At 56.3% G+C, this 16,601-nt stretch overlaps 1 protein-coding gene across 5 annotated transcripts in view; it reads left to right on the top strand.

Annotated features, from left to right (window-relative positions):
• The first annotated feature begins 548 nt into the window (after nt 1-548).
• Nucleotides 549-16,601, top strand: part of SH3TC1 (SH3 domain and tetratricopeptide repeats 1) — a 33,020-nt gene continuing 16,967 nt past the window's right edge. For 4 of the 5 annotated variants that reach the window (XM_033213611.1, XM_033213609.1, XM_033213613.1 and 1 more), the window contains exons 1-9: nt 647-812; nt 3,685-3,812; nt 5,456-5,561; nt 7,041-7,187; nt 7,830-8,040; nt 9,132-9,208; nt 10,166-10,361; nt 14,302-14,432; nt 15,990-16,031. In XM_033213611.1, the coding sequence (XP_033069502.1) occupies nt 794-812; nt 3,685-3,812; nt 5,456-5,561; nt 7,041-7,187; nt 7,830-8,040; nt 9,132-9,208; nt 10,166-10,361; nt 14,302-14,432; nt 15,990-16,031 (1,057 nt within the window). In that variant the 5' untranslated portion in view covers nt 647-793. Of the gene's footprint in view, nt 813-3,684; nt 3,813-5,455; nt 5,562-7,040; nt 7,188-7,829; nt 8,041-9,131; nt 9,209-10,165; nt 10,362-14,301; nt 14,433-15,989; nt 16,032-16,601 lie in introns of all 5 variants that reach the window. The other variant, XM_033213612.1, reaches the window with a different exon arrangement.

Genomic DNA, 16,601 nt, shown 5'->3' with positions numbered 1-16,601 from the left:
ACTCTGCAGGACCAATGGCCAGAGGGGTGACCCCCAGCAGGGAACCGAGCAGCCAGTAGGGGTCTGTGTCCCAGCTCCCACCTGCACAAGCTGTGAGGCTGAGCCCATCTGTGGGCGGCAAGGTAAACTCCCCCAAAAATGCCCATGTCCTTATGCCCAGGACCTATGCCTACATTACCTCATCCAGCAAAAAGGACTTTGCAGATGTCATCAAAGGCAAGGATCTCGAGATGGAGAGAGGATCCCGGATGCTCCGATGGGCCCTCCATGGAATCACAGGGCCTTTGTAGGAGGAAGGCAGGAGGGAGAGGCCGAAAAGGAGATGCAGTGACAAAGCGGAAGTAGAAGTGGTGGCCACAAGCCGAGGGACATGTGCGGCCTCTTGAGGGCGAGGAGTGGATTCTCCCCAGAGCCCCTGGGAGGAACAGGACCCTGTCCACACGCTCACTTTAGCTCTGTGAGGCCCATTGGAACTTCAGAGCAGTGGGGTCCTACGGGTTGTGTGGTCTTAATCTTCTGAGTGTGGGGTAGCTTGTCACAGCACACTAGGAAATGCAGGCAGCTTCCCTCCTTGCTGGGCTCTGGGGAGACGGGAGGAAGGCAGCTGTGGGAAAGGCAGCTTGTGCAGGACAGAACTCACCTCTTTTCTTGCAGAAAGACCTGGAGTGTTTGGTGCCTTCAGGGGAGCCAGGCATTTGCTTGGTCTCCCCTAATCCTGGGAACCTGCTGTGTTGCAGACGAGGCTTCTGCTGCCCGTGTGGCTGGGCCGGCCGCTGGGACCCCTCCCTGGCAGATGGGGGCTTATCCCACAGGTAAACATTCTGTGCCCCACACAGGGCTTCAGGTTCAAATCTGGGCTGTGGCGCTCCCTGGGCATCCAAGAGTCTAACCCAGGGCTTCTCAACGTGTGGCCTCAGACTTCCCGCCTTAAAATCACGGTAGGAATAGAAAGAGGAGCTTGTTCAATGCGGACGCCCAGGTCCTGCACCCCGAGGGGGACATAGCCCCTGGGGCTCCCTTAGGCTTCCCTGTATGCATCTGAACAAACAGGGGACACGGGTCCTGGGGGCTCCGTGGGTGACACCGTGGGGAAGGGCTTTGCAGGTGCCATATGGTAAGAAGTCGGTGAAAGTACCCTCTGCGTTGTGGCGCGAGGCGTCCAGGCACAGGCTTCCCAGGGATGGGATCTCCGCAGGGCACGGGTGGAGGGAGGCAGCCCTGGGCTGGGGAGCAGAGCCCACAGAGGGGGCCCAGGAAGTTGTGGGCTGTGGAGATGTTAAAAAGCCCCTTACCCTGGAGACCCCCCGACCCCCAGCTGGGGAGGAATGGAGACCCCAGCATCCATGTTGGCTTTTCACCTTTGCTGTGATGCCCGACTGTCCTCTGACTTGCCTTTTGTGTGGTCAGCACTGCTGGTGGCCACTTGGGATGACCAGGATGCATTAGGCAATAGGACAGGTTATTTAGAATTTGAAAATGCAGGCCGGGTGCGGTGGCTTTTGCCTGTAATCCCAGCACTTTGGGAGGCTGAGGCAGGTGGATCACTTGAGGTCAGGAGTTCAAGATCAGCCTGGCCCATATGGAGAAACCCCATCTCTACTAAAAATACAAAAATTAGCTGGCACACGCCTGTAATCCCAGCTACTTGGAGGCTGAGGCAGAAGAATCACTTGACCCCAGGAGGCAGAGGTTGCAGTGAGCCGAGATCGCGCCATTGCACTCCAGCCTGGGCAACAGAATGAGACTCTGTTCTGAAAAACAACAACAACAACAAAAAAGGGATAATACAATGCCCACCCTCTTATGGGAGCAGGAACTTCAGGCCATTGCAGCTCAGGAACCACTGTGGAATCATGGACTGGTGTCTCCTGTTGGGGGAGTGGATTCCAGATTCCAGAAGTGTCTAGATTGGCCCTTCCCCCATAGTGGGTGAGGGTGTTTGCTCAAGGGTCCCCTAGCAGAAAACTCTCAGGCAGGTGCTTCAAGCTTATTCAAAGGTGTGAGAATCCGTCTCTGCCTCTGTCTCATTTCCATCTGTCTCTCCAGCTTTCCTTCCCTCTCTCCCTCCCATTTTCTCCCCTCTCCCTCCCTCTCTTCCTCCTGGTTTCTCTCCCTTCCCTCCCTCCCCCCCTCCTGGTTTCTCCCCCTCCATTTTCTTCCCCCTCCTGGTTTCTCCCCTCTCCCTCCCTCTCCCCACCCTCCTGTTTTCTCCCTTCTCCCTCTTCTCCCCACTTTTCTCCCTTCTCCCTCCCTCTCCCCCTCTGGTTTCTCCTCAATCCCTCCCTCTCCCCCTCCCATTTTCTTCCTTCTCCCTCCCTCTCCCCCTCCCGTTTTCTCCTTCTCCCTCCTTCTCCCCCTCCCATTTTCTCCCCCTCCCTCCCTTTCCCTCTCCTGGCTTCTCTCCTCTCCCTCCTCTCCCCCTCCCAGTTTCTCCCCTCTCTATCCCTCTCCACCCCCGCCCCCATTTTCTCCCTTCTCCTTCCCTCTCCCCATCCCAGTTTCTCCCCCTCCCTGCTCTCCTTCTCCCGTTCTACTACTCATTCTCTTCCCCCTTTCCCCCACTTCTCCCGTTGGCTCTGTAGAGGCCAAAGCCCCTGGAATGACACTGCCTAGAGATCTGGGGCAGAGTCTTGACCTGGAGGACCGGGAAGCCCTTTTTCTCTGTGTTTCCAGGCACTGGGAGGGATAGTGCACAGGGCAGACGGGGTTACAGCCCCGGGAGCCTGGATTCTAGTGGGAAACTGCCAACCTCAGACATGGAGGAGGGGGTGGATCTCAGGAGCTCTGCGGCCCCCATGGCGGGTGGCCCCCGAATGGGACCCAGCAGACAGAGCCCACGCCCACCCCTGTGGAAGGTTCCGCTGGACGGTGCCACAGGGACGGCCCAGAGCAGAGGTGATGGGTCGGACCGTGCCGTCATGGGGTCCCAGTGGCTCTGCACAGATCGGGGACAGACGGGAGGGAGGGCCAGGTGTGGACAGCTGCCCAGGTCAGACCCGCCGAGGCTCGGAACCAGGATGGGGCAGGGGTGGGGTGGGGGGTGGAGCCCACGAGGTTGCTGGTGGCCGATGTGGTGTGTGAGTGGGAGGTGTCATTGATCCGAGCAGGGGTGGGGCCCCGCTGCCCTCTGAGAGACAGGGAGGAAGTGGAAAGGAGCTGGCGTAGGGAGGCAGAACTGAGGTTTCCAAGGTGCTTATGGGGTGTTTGCTGGAGGTGGGTGCCCGTGGTCCCAGACTCCCCACCTTACAGTCACCATGGGGGTGGAAGAGGGCCTTGCTAAATGCAACTGTCCAGGTCCTGTGCCCGCAGGTTCCGATGCAGCAACCCTCTAGGGGAAGGGCACTGAGGGGAAGGGTTGGAGGTCATGGTGACAGGGAGGAGAGACCATCTGTGTGCGGTAGTTGCTGTGCCGGCCTGGCCTGCATGAGTCCACTTGTCTCCACCACTCCATAGGACAGGCACTCATCCCGAAGGAAACAGGCTGGGAGCTAAGCAGCGGTTCAAGGCCTTTTTAGGGGTGGGGCAAGGTTGAGATCTAAACCCAGGGCTTGGGCTCCCCAGGAGCCCATTGCCCAGGCCTTCGGGGTCGGGTGTGTGGTTGGAGGCTGGCAGGGGGAGTACAGTGTCCCACAGACCTCCCAGCCCAGGCTAGACCAGCTGCCCACTCTCCATCTGCCCCTCCAGACCTGACCCTGCAGCTGCTGGCTGTGCGGAGGAAGAGCGGGCTACAGGACCCCGGCCTACAGCAGACCCTCCGGGGCCAGCTCCGCCTGCTGGAGAATGACAGCCGGGAGATGGCCCGCGTGCTCGGGGTGAGTAGCCTTCTGGGGCCTGGGCAGGGATGGGAGCTGGAGTCGGGGGCAGGGAGGGACTAAGGTGCAGTGTCTGAGACCGGGGACCGAGGATACAGGCCTCTGAGAGCAAGAGCCACTCAGGAGAGTGGTGGCCTTGGAGGGAGGGGAGGCTGTGATACCCGGGGGATGGTGAAGCGTTGTTTCTCCCACTTGCTTCGTGGGGGGCACTGTGATCGTCCCCTCTGTTCTCCCACAGCCCCAGCACAGGGGACCTCGAGCTGTCACTTTCACCACCTGTCCTCCACTCGCAAGGACTGTCAAAGTCTCTTTGATGGGGAGTTAAGGACGAGTGTGAAGTTAGTCTTATTATTTTTTTCCTGGCGACAAAGCCAGCATCCTGCAGGCCTCTGCACATACCAGCGTTCTGGGGAGGCTGGCAGAGGGTGTGTCTGGGCCTGGCAGACCTCCCCATGGCTGAGGGCCGGGGGCTTGGGAGCTGGGCTGGGCATTACCACCACTGACTGGGCTTGAACCAGCCTGGCCTTGGCCGGTGCCTCTTAGCCTCTGTGAACCCTGCTTCCTCAGCCACATACTGGGGATGCTTAGAATTACGTCCCTAGGAGCTGACTTGAGGGTTATGTGATTAACTCACACCAAGCACCTGCAGGGTGCTGGACACGTAGTACCTGCTCAACACGTGGGGCTGTGGTGCGTGATATTTGGGCACAGGTGCACTGAGTCAGTTGCTGGCTCTGGGTTTGAATCTCAGCTGAGCCACTTACAGAGGTCAGACCTTGGATAAGAAATGGGGCCCTCAGCGGGACATGGTGGCTCACACCTATAATCCTAGCACTTTGGGTGAACGAGGAAGGAAGATCACTTGAGCCCAGGAGTTCAAGACCAGCTTCAGCAACATAGGGAGACCTCGTCTCTACAAAACATAAAAAAGTTAGCCAGGTGTGATGGTGCACACCTGTGGGAGGGTAAAATGGGTGGATTACCTGAGCCCAGGAGGTTGAGGCTGCAATGAACCGTGATTGTGCCACTGCACTCCAGCCTGGGCGGCAGAGTGGGACCTCATCTCTAAAAAAAAAAAAAAAAGAATAGAAAAGAAAGAAACAGGGCCTTATTTTTTGTCTCTCAAATGGAGATAGTACCCCGCGACACATACTTCCCGAGTTGGAAGAGCTGTGTTAGCTGCTGTTATTTTTCATGTGCCTGTCAACACTGATGAGTAGAAATCAGAGGAGAGGGGATGCTGGCTGGGGAGATGGAAATCGGAGCTGATGCTGCAGGTGGGGCTGGGAGCACAGCCGAACAGGAACCAGCTTAGGTGGGGAGAACAGGCGGTCACTGGTGTGTGGGGGATAAGGCAGGTGGAGTGCTGAGGGGGAGGCATAGAGGGTGAGGGGCCAGGGCATGGGGGCCACATGAGCTCTGGGAAGGGCAGGAGCTTCTCCCCACAGGCTCTGGGGAGCCATGGCTGGCTTGAGAGCAGGGGAGGAGCTGACTTGGAATGTGAAGGAATCTGCCCTGGGTGTGTCGTGCCTCGCTGGGGCCACATCTGCAAGATGTCTCTGTCATGTGGACCCTGTCCTCCTGACAGATGCCCCAGAGCTCCCTCCTGGGGCCCTCTTGAATTCCTATTTCTTTCTCTGAAGGAATTATCAGCCAGGCTGCTGTCGATCCACAGTGACCAGGACCGGATCATGGTGACATTTAAGACTTTTGAAGAAATCTGGAAGTTTTCCACCTACCATGCTCTTGGTAAAGAGGTGACCCTCCCAGAATTGGTCATGGGGACGCCCGTTGGAAGGTGCTGGTTACACACTATGCACTTAGATTACAAATTGGTGCTTTATTTATTTATTGTTTTAAGATGAAGTCTCACTCTGTCACCCAGGCTGGAGTGCAATGGTGCAATCTTAGCTCACTGCAACCCCTGCCCCCCGGGTTCAAGCGATTCTCCTGCCTCAGCTTCCTGAGCAGCTGGGATTATAGGCACAAGCCACCATGCCCAGCTAAATTTTTGTATTTTTAGTAGAGATGGGATTTCACCATGTTGATCAAGTTGATCTCAAACTCCTGGCTTCAGGTGATCTGCCCGCCTTGCCCTCCCAAAGTGCTGGCATTACAGGCATGAGCCACAAATCTGTGCTTTAGAACAGGCAGGTTCACAAAGGCCTCTCCAGCGAGATAGCAACACTGGTATGCGCACCTGGTGCTCAGGGAGAAGTGCCGGGTAGGCGGAGTCATGGATGGATGTGGGTCTTTGTTGAAGGAATGATTTAGGCTGCACTTCTAGTTGCCTTCACATGCTGCCTTCTGTCATTTCACTCAACCACAACTTGGGGGAAGCTGCCATCCAGTGGCCTCGGTGCTGACCAGGAAAGCTGTTATTTGAAAGCTCACCCACGTGAGCTCTTCTGAAATATTCCCTGTTCCATTTGGAGGAATTCCAGGCTCTAACGGAGCCTCCCTGGGGATCTTGCTGTACCACCCTTGATTTCAGGGCCCAGTAAGTTAGGGAATAGGAATTGTAGCCACAATTCCCCGAGCTCCGGTGAGCAGGGCTGACGCTCATCCCCCTTGGCCGGTTCTTGGAGGAAGTGGCTCATCCTTGGCTGCCCATCCACAGTGATGGCCATTGTGGGCGGGGCAGGGGGGCGTCCATCCAGAGGGCAGCAGGCTTCCCGTCCCCCTCTTTCAGAGTCCACTCTACGCTGAGTGTGGAGGAAGGATTCTCACGTCACTTGCCTGTGCCTTAAGCATGCACCGAGCCTCCTAGTTCAGCTGTGGTGAACGAAGGCTCACTGTCCCAGACGGGAGTGGAGAGCTCGCAGCACCCCAAAGACAAGGCTTCACCTGATAGAAATGGAAACAGATATCAGCTCATAATGTGGGGTGGGGCTTGCTCATGTGTGTTTCAGACTCAGCTTGCTGCTAGCCGCACCCCCCACGGCCTGCACGGCCCCCGACCACATGGTCTCTGTCTCACAGAGGTGAATAGGGAGGTGTGGGGAGGTCAGATAACTTGACCATGGTTGCTGCTGGTGGGTGGTGGAGCTGAGCTTGACCTCTCACAGCCCGGACGGTCAGGCTGTGTAGCCAGCACTGTGTGCACCTCAGGGCAAGTCTCCCTGGACCTGGTCAGTGCAGGGCTCAGCTAACCTGGGGCCACACAGGCTTCCCTGCCTCCCTGCCCCTCTTCCGGAGCCCTGAGGTGACTGGGCCTTGCCTCCACAGGCTTCACTCATCACTGCCTGGCAAACCTGCTTATGGACCAGGCCTTCTGGCTGCTCTCGCCCAGTGAGGAGGAGGAGACGGCCATCCAAGTCCATGTGGATGAGAATGCTTTGAGGCTGACCCACGAGAGCCTCCTCGTCCAAGAAGGTGAGTGTTGCATGGGTGATGGCCAAGGTCCAGCTGTGCGGGGCACACCCGGGCCGTGGGGTGACAGCCTGGATCCCGCTGTGCTGAGCATGCCGGGGGCTGTGGGCTGCGGAGTCTCTGGAGGCTGAGGGGTGTTTCAGGCAGGGAGGTGTGCTTGGTGTGGCACTGTCACTTAGTGGTAGAGACCCTGGCCGGCCCCCAGGGACACAGAGGTGCCTGGGAAACAGCGGAAGAGAGGTTCTGTCTAGTGCCAGCCCCCAGCTCGTGTCCCTGACATGGCTGCTGCGCTGGCCTCGTGGTTGGCCCCGAGTCTGAGGAGGGGACATGAGGCTGTCTTTCCTACCCAAGCACAGCAGGAGAGGGCTGCCAGCGGTGGCTGGGCTCACTGGGGCAGTCCACACAGAAGGGCCCTGGGGGTCCCACGTTTGAGCCAGCCTCACACAGCACATGGAGGCTGAGCTGGGATCTCGCCCCAGGCCCACCTCCCCGTCTGGGCCCCTTTGGGTTTCTGTGCCTGCAGATATTGGGGGAGCCACTTCTGCGGGTGCTGCCTTTGTGGTCTGTCCGGCAGGGGTGTGAGGGGCAGGGCCACAGCTGCGCCCAGTCCAGCCACCCTCAGTGACCGCCTCCATCCTTTTGAAGGGCCCTTCTTTGTCCTGTGTCCTGACCACCATGTGAGAGTGATGACCGGTCCCCGGGATGCAGGAAATGGCCCCCAGGCCCTCAGGCAGGCTTCGGGGGCTCCCCGGGGAGAGGCGGCCCCGGACGCAGACTCTTCACCACCGAGCCCCAGCGTGTCCTCCGAGGAGGTGGCAGTGGCAGCCACCCCGGAGCCTTTGATTCCGTTTCATCAGTAGGTACCGGCCTTTGCTGCTCTGAGAGCTGTTGGCCTCACCGAGACTCCCAGGCCCGGGTCATCTGGAGGTCAAGGGGATGGACAGGGAATGGTGGGAGCCCCGGACAGACCTGGCCATGGACTTGTTCTGCTGCTTCCCAGCTGTGTGGCCTCGGCAAGTTGGCCACCTGTCTGAGCCTCTGGCCTGCCAACTGCATGATAGGCCAATGACATCCACCTGGCAGGAATATCCTAGGGTTCGATGGCACAGGAGGTGTGGCATGAACTCTCACCAGGCTCATCCAAAAAGCTTTTGAGGAAGTTACATAAAACATGTGTACCCAGAGTGAGAAGGCACAGGGGACCTGGGGTAGAGCCAGGGGATGTGAGGACAGGTGACATGCAGACTCCTGTTCACTTGCTGAAGCAGGGATATTAACTTGGGTTGGAGCTTCCTGGTAGCCAAAGCAAAGAGAGAACTTCAGTCTCTTGATTTGCCTTATCTCAAATGGCAGGCTGTGGCTTGGCTTCTCTCATTACTGAGACCCAGGAGGAGCTTCTCCTAAGAATCCTCCCTATGTCCTCTAGCCAGTGGCATCCCAACAGGGGACACTGAGTGTGTTCTGCCATCTGGGAAAGAGGGACTCTCAGTCATCTAGTTCAGCTTCCTTTTTTTCTGGCTGAAGGAACTGAGGCCGAGAGAGGAGTGATCTGTCCAGGTTATATGGCAAAGTCACAGGAGTGCTAGGATTTGAATCCAGGCCTCCAGAGCCCCAGGCTGGGATCTCCCTCACCCCTCTCTGTGCGGAGCCTGGGGAGGCAGGTGCTTTGGGGGTCTGCAGGGTCCCAGGTTCACAGGGGTGGTGGTGTTTCCAGGATGAGGGCCCTAGGCTGAGGGACATGGGGCTCCCTGGGAGCAGTGCCACACACATGGGGCCTGAAGGCCACACAGCCGGGCAGGCGTGTGTGTGTGCACACGTGTATGTGTCGGGGGAGGCGAGGGACCTGCTTGGATTGCTGGGGGCGGCTGACCTGTCCAGTCTCTGCACAGGATGTATCTGCCCCAAATCTGAAATCCCACAGCAAAGACCTCCCTCTTCTGGCTCCAGGTGGGCTCTCAGGGTCCCCCAGGACCCCATCGATGACGCCATGGGTGGCCCTGGGACGCCCGACAACCTGCTCATGGGTAAGTGTTTCCATGGGCCTCTCTTTCCCGGGGAAAGGTATGTGCCAGGGAGCAGCACCAACATTTTGGAAGTTGTCCTGAACCCTCCCTGAGCCAGAGAGAGAGAGACAGAGAGAGAGAGAGAGAGAGAGAGAGAGCGAGCGAACGCGCGCTATTAGGTAGTGCAAAAGCAAATGTGATTTTTGTTATTACTTTCAATGGCAAAACCGCAATTACTTTTGTACCAACCGAGTCTTCTCCAGCTTGTGAGGTTATAACTGATACTCAGGAACTCCGGGGGCTGATGCAGCCTCATAGGATGCTCAGTGAAGCCGCACCAAGACCCCTGGCCACTGTCTCCGAAGAGCTCCCAAATGTCACTTCTCAGACAGTGCAACCCAACAGTCTCAGACTCTACCCTTCTGTCGCTGTGTGAAACGCCTGGAAGGCCCTGCGTCGAGGTGGGCTGGTACTGGCAGAATTTGCCCCACGCACTAACAGAGGACTGTGACTGTGTCTTCTCTGTGAAAAGCTGGCACTGCCAGCAGCCCTTCTGCTTGGATGCCAGATCCAGCGCTTTTTGCTCTGTGCCAAGCTGCCGGTGTCTGGATGGCCTGTGCACCTGTCAGGGGGACTAATGCCCCTTGCAGGAGCGGGGTGGGGAGTGGGTGGGGCTGGGGGTTGTGGCTGCAGAAGGAAAGGAGGAAAGAGCTTTGGTTTTGGAGGCTGATGGCTGAGGCTCATTTATCAACATCTCTGAGCTTCCATTTCCTCATCTTCAATAGAGGGATAAAAACATCCCTCTGAGGACCACGTAGATGTTCCCTGTCTCATTGCGGAGGCCAAGCTTTACTACGAACCTCCTAGCAGCCAAAACATGAATTCCCCATGGTCCAGGGTGGCTGGCATCGGCCCTGTCTGCCCGCTGTGGCCCCTATTTGGTCTCCCTGGCACTCACCGTGTGGCTTTCTTCTGTAGCTGTGGGCCTGGCCTCGGCGTTGGCAGACTTCCAGGGCTCGGGGCCCGAAGAGATGACCTTCCAAGGTGGCGACCTCATCGAGATCCTTGGGGCGCGGGTGCCCGGCCTGCCCTGGTGCGTGGGCCGACACTCAGCCTCGGGCCAGGTGGGGTTTGTGCGGAGCGGCCTCATCAGCATGCAGGGCCCCGTGTCCGAGTGAGTGGCTGGAGCCCCGCCCCTTTCCTGAACCCACCCCCATCTCACCTAAGGGGACATTGTTGCGTCCACCTGGCTTCCCAGGTGACAAGCCTGGAAGTCACTGTGGATGACACCTAGTCTCTTCCCTTGTCCTCAGGCTGCTGCCCCCTCGGCCCCAGGGTTCCCCGGTGTCCTTCCTCCGGGCTGCTGCAGGAAGAGCGTTCCCTCGAATGCCCACCTGCCCACGTGCATTATCTTCCCGTGGCTGCTGTGATAAGGCACTGCACATCAGGCGCTTAAAGCCACAGAAATGTGCTCGTTCAGAGTTGTGGAGGCCGAAAGTCTAAAACTAAGGCCAGAAGGGTCACATTTTCTCTGGAGTCTCTAGGGGAGGGTCCTTCTTGCCTCTTCCAAATCCTGGTGGCCGTGGGCGTTCCTTGGCTTGTGGCCACATCACTGCACTCTGCCACCATCTCCATGTGGCTGTCTTCCTCTGTGTATCTACTGTATTCTCTTCTTACAAGGGTGCCCGTCCCCTAGCACCCATCCAACTCCAGTCTGACCTCATCTTAGCTGAACTAATTACACCTGCAGAGATCCTTTCTCCAGAAAAGCTTACCTTCTGGGGTTCCGAGAGACATGAATTGAGGGACACAATGTAATCCAGTACACATGTCGCCCTCCTCTGTAAAGCCCCAGGAAGCTTCTGGGCCCGGCCTTGCGGGCCCCCATGGCCAGGCTGGCCCTCGCCATCAGCTCACCAAAGTGCAGCTGCGCAGAGTAACTCATGCCTTCTAACACGGCTCTGGGTGACACGTGTGCCCTTCTGCCCGGGATGCCTCCTCTCCCTGACCCCGCTGTTCTCCTGGGGCCTCCCGTCAGCCCCCGTCGCTCCTCTGTGGGGGCACTCTTCTGGCCATACGCCTCTTCCTATGTGATTCCCACACCGCCCATGACCTGCCTGCACCCAGCCAGGGAATTCCAAGAGAAGAATTCCCTGGTCACTTCTGTGTCCTCCCTGCCCAGTGTGAGCAACAGCAGGGGATCTTTGGAGAGGAGTCAGCTGTGCCCATCCTTTGATGGAATTCTATTTCCCTGGACTTGACCTTCTTCAGCCCTCGGTCAAGGAGCACAGAGAATGTGGGTGCATGGAGAGGCCACTTTCTGGGTCATATGACCCTGGTCCTGGCCCCACCAATGAGATGCTTGTCTTCAATGGTCCTTTTCCATGTTTGGGGCTGCGACAGACCAACACTTCTCAGACTGGGTCTCAGAGGCCATTTGTTATCATGCCTCATCAAGCCATGCATTTGTTCCCCTCATGGAAAGGGTCCGTCTGCTCTGGTACCTCTGGCACCTGTGCATCAGAAGCAGTTGGAAGCCGGCTAGGCCATGCTCTGATGGCAGGAGCTACACCAGCAGTTCCCAAAGCATGTTCTCACCCACTACTCCATCACAGACTTCATTATGCCCTGAGGAGTGGGGAAAAGCTTTGTGCACAGCCCTTGTGGGTGATCCCAGGGATTCCCAGCACAAACAAGGCATCTTTTTCCTGTTGAAATGCCTTTCCCACACTTACGTCACCTCCAGAATCCTCTTCTCACACAACCCTGTTTGCTTCTGGCTGAGCTGGTGTTCCACGGGACACTGTCTGGGCATCCTTGGTCTAGCTGATCCCTACCATTTCCAACGGAGACCACAACTTCTCAACAGGTCACTGGGGGCCGTGTGAAGTCAGCATGTGCTGAACTTAAAAAGGGTCAGAGAAGAGCCAGGGAATGAGCTAGTTTGTTCCCTTCCTTTAACCCAGAAGGATGACAGGGCCAGGTGCCATTGGTCCTGTTCACAAATGGAGAAATTCTGACTTCTCTCATCCACTCAACAAATGTTTGCTGAATATCTTTCCTAATCCAGACCCTGGATTTTCATCTTTTATTTATTTATTTTTTTTTCTTGAGGCGGAGTCTTGCTCTGTCGCCCAGGCTGGAGTGTAGTGGCCGGATCTCAGCTCACTGCAAGCTCCGCCTCCCGGGTTTACGCCATTCTCCTGCCTCAGCTTCCCAAGTAGCTGGGACTACAGGCGCCTGCCACCTCGCCCGGCTAGTTTTTTGTATTTTTAGTAAAGATGGGGTTTCACTGTGTTCTCCAGGATGGTCTCGATCTCCTGACCTTGTGATCCGCCCGTCTCGGCCTCCCAAAGTGCTGGGATTACAGGCTTGAGCCACCGCGCCCGGCCGATTTTCATCTTTTATTTAATGAACAACCTGGTGGCTCTTCTTTTTTTTCTTTGACACAATTTGAGACTTAGAAGAAAGTTGCAAAAAGAGTACAACATTCCCATATGCCCTCACCCAGATTGCACACATGTTAACATGTTATGATATTTGCTTTGTTACTTTCTCTCTCACTTCTATTTTTTTCTTCTATTTTTTTCTAAACCCTTTGAGAGTAAGTTGTAAACATGATGTTCCTTTACCCCTAAATAATGCAGTATGTGGTTCCTGAAACCAGGACATCTGCTTATGAAACCACAGTACAACTGTTGAAATGAGGAAATTAACACTGACACAATGCCATTATCTACAGATCTTACTCAGATTTTGCCAGTACTCACAATGATGCCTTTATAGACAATGAAAATTTCAGACCGCATGTTCTATTCAGATGCGCTGTCTTGCCTTCTTAATATGAAACAGCTTTTCAGTCTTTCTTTGATGTTTTTAAAGAATATAGGCCCGTTATTTTGTAGAATGTGCTGTAAGCTACTCTAAGTTTTTAAAAAAATCTCAATAAGATGCTTTTCAAAGTTTCATATTTTACTGGTAATTTAGTCCTATAAGCAAAAATTGCCTCCTTTCTCTTTCCCTCTCTCCCTCTCTCTCTGTTTCTTCCTGTAGTTCTTCTCCCTGACTTTATGAGAGTGCCCTGAGTTTATGTTGGGGAGCACTGAGGTTGTACAGAGTCAGCGGGAGTTTACAATGTGGAGAGATTGGATTGGTTCTGCCTGCAGCTGTCATAGGGGACTTCATAAGGGAGGGGACATTTGAGGTGGGGCTTTGAAGGCTATCTAGGAGCTTACTGTCCTAGAACACCATTACCTGTTTGCATCTGTTGTAGCCTTTCCTGCTTTTGGGTATCTGCCCCTGGCCAGACAAGGCACCCCTTGAGGGCAGGATCTGTTTTTTTTTTTGTTTTTTGTTTTCCAGACAGTGTCTTGCTCTGTTGCCCAGGCTGGAGTGCAGTGGTGTGATCTCGGCTCACTGCAACCTCTTCCTCCCGTGTTCAAGTGATTCTCCTGCCACAACCTCCTGAACAGCTGGGATTACAGGCTCATGCCACCATGCCTGGCTAATTTTTGTATTTTTGTAGAGACGGGGTATCACCATGTTGGCTAGGCTGGTCTTGAACCCCTGACCTCAAATGATCCGCCTGCTTCAGCCTCCCAAAGTGCTGGGATTACAGGCGTGAGCCACCACATCCGGACTTTTTGTTGTTGTTGTTTTTATTTATTTTTATTTATTTTTTTTTTGAGACGGAGTCTCGCTCTGTTGCCCAGGCTGGAGTGCAGTGGCCAGATCTCAGCTCACTGCAAGCTCCGCCTCCCAGGTTCGCGCCATTCTCCTGCCTCGGCCTCCCGAGTAGCTAGGACTACAGGCGCCCGCCACCTCGCCTGGCTAGTTTTTTGTATTTTTTAGTAGAGACGGGGTTTCACCATGTTAGCCAGGATGGTCTCGATCTCCTGACCTCGTGATCCGCCCGTCTCGGCCACCCAAAGTGCTGGGATTACAGGCTTGAGCCACCGCGCCCGGCCTTGTTGTTGTTTTTAAATCTCTGTCTCCAGCCCTGGGCAGAGAGTAGTGCTCCGAGACTGTCAAATCAAGGAATGGAAATGTGTCTTAGTGTGAAATGCTGACTTCGCAAATATGTTATTTTAAATAAAGCACTTAATTTTTTCTAGGATGGAAAGTGCGATTTTTCTCAATGAGGAAGAAAAGTCATTCTTCAGCAAGGGCCGGTTTTCTGAGGAGGATGCCAGGCAGTTGCTGAGGCGGATGTCAGGCACTGATGTCTGCAGTGTGTACAGCCTGGGTGCGTGTGGGTGATGCCTGTGGCAGGGCTGCTGCCCTCCCCTTTCCCTTCCGCAGCCCCCGCTGCCTCGTCCATCCACAGATAGTGAGTGCTAGCCCCCGGGCGTTGAAAGGTGAACAGACAGAGGCTGCCGCCGCCTCCAGGGCACACAGGGGCTGCAGACAAGCCAGACAGGAGAGAGGATGGGTGAGGGGCTGGGGGCGTGGGAACGCGGCCCTGAGTCTCCCGTGGACACCAGGGAAGCCCTTCCTACCCTGACCCCACACACCTGCCTGAGACGCTGGGCGAGGGAGAGGGTGTGGACCTGGTTCTAATTTGCCAGCCCTGAAGGCTCCTGTTTGGGGCCCAGCCCTTTGCCCACTGCACTTTGCCTGGGTGAGAGCGACTTTTCTCCTCGTCACAAGACAACCCAGGCTGTGGTGTGGCCTGGTCACCTGGCTGCCAGGGAATGTCATGGTGGGATCCCAGGGCTGCTGCCTTCTAAGGACAGAGATAGTCCCTCTGACCTCACTGCCCCTCTGTGTGCCAAAGGTTTCTCTGGGGGCTGCAGAGCAGTGCGTGGATGAAGGTGGTATGTCATCCCCAACATAAAGAAACATGGCAGAGATCGTGCTATTTGCTGGGTGTAGATAAACACAGATGTGCCTACACACCCGCTTTTTTTTTTGAGACAGAGTCCTGCTCTGTTGCCCAGGCTGGAGTGCAGTGGCATGATCTTGGCTCACTGCAACCTCTGCCTTCTGGGTTCAAGTGATTCTCATGTCTCAGCCTCCCAAGTAGCTGGAACTACAGGCACGCGCCACCACACCCTGGATTAGTTTTGTATTTTTTTGTAGAGATGGGGTTTCGCCATGTTGGCCAGGCTGGCATTACAGGGTGCAGGTGTTGTGGGGTGGGGACGTTACAGGGTGTAGGTGTTGTGGGGTGGGGTGTTACAAGGTGTAGGTGTTCTGGGGTGGGGGCATTGGAGGGTGCTCCCCAGAACTGCACGCCTGTTATCCCAGTTCACAGCACTTGACGCGGTCCACACCTTTTACAGCTATTTCTCATTGGATCTCCATGGAAACCCAGTAAGCAGTTAGTGTCAGCCACTTTGCTGGGGTGGAAACAGACCCAGGAGCTGTCTGCCCTGGGATGAAGAGGGTGGGGGTGCACGGTGGATCGGCATTCATCCCTGGGCTGTCGGACTCAGAGTTGCTGACTGTTCCATGCGCCCTACTCCCTGATGGAGCCGATAGAAGCCAAGAGCGTGCTCCCACTGATGATGGGAGGATGTCCCCAGAAGATGGGAGAGTGGAGTCCCCACAGGGCTTGGGTGGGGTGAAGGCCTGGAGATGCTGGAACACGGGAATTCTCCGGCCCGTTGGCTGTGCCTCTCCCTCAGGTGTCAGGAGTGCTCCTATGCTAGTGTGCACCTATACCCCTGCAACACCCCAGCCAGCAACCCCTGCACCCTGCAATGCTCTCACCCTGCAACACCGACACCCAGCTCAACCTGACGTGGGACCAGAGGTGCTGGCTGGGGGTGTTCATTGCTTCTCTTTTCTCCCTTGCCAGACTCAGTAGAGGAAGCTGAGACCGAGCAGCCGCAGGAACAAGGTGGGTTTTGCTGGTGGCTCAGGCTTCCTCTGGTTACGAACTGGGCCTTGGGGTAACGCCGGGAGAGGTGACAGAGCTGAGTATGGTGGGCACTGGATGTGGCTGTCACCCCTCTGTGGTGTGGGCTGGGGGCTTGGGGGACGTCGCCTGAGGTGGACCTAAACCTCCCATCTACTCTGGCACTGGAGGCTGTGGGGTCCCACACTTCTTCCAATGAACATGCTGACCCCCGCCTGGTCCCCGACTGAGGTGGGGCAAACTTTCCACTGCTGGGGCCCACATGGAGCTTTGAGCTCCTTTCTCATGACCGGAGAAGCTGCAGTTCGCCCTGTGCTCTGCCTCAGAGATGGGAGGCCACACAGCCCTCAGCAGGTGGCAGAATTCAGAGTCTTAGGTTGCAGGGGCCTCAACTGAGATCCCTGCAGGGTCTGCTCCTTCCTGAGGGGCTGATTCAGGGAGGCCCTCCCGTCTCCGCTCTGGGGCTCTGTCTCTTCCCCTCACACAGGGTCCGCATGTGGACAGCCTGGTGATGTGGACGCCCCAAGGGCCCTTGGAAGTTCCCTGGGAATG

This window comes from Trachypithecus francoisi, unplaced genomic scaffold (genome assembly GCF_009764315.1).
Source record: "Trachypithecus francoisi isolate TF-2019V2 unplaced genomic scaffold, Tfra_2.0 Lachesis_group1, whole genome shotgun sequence".
NCBI lineage: Eukaryota > Metazoa > Chordata > Mammalia > Primates > Cercopithecidae > Trachypithecus > Trachypithecus francoisi.
Note: the sequence above shows the minus strand (reverse complement) of the source record. Positions and strands in the feature narration are given on the sequence as shown.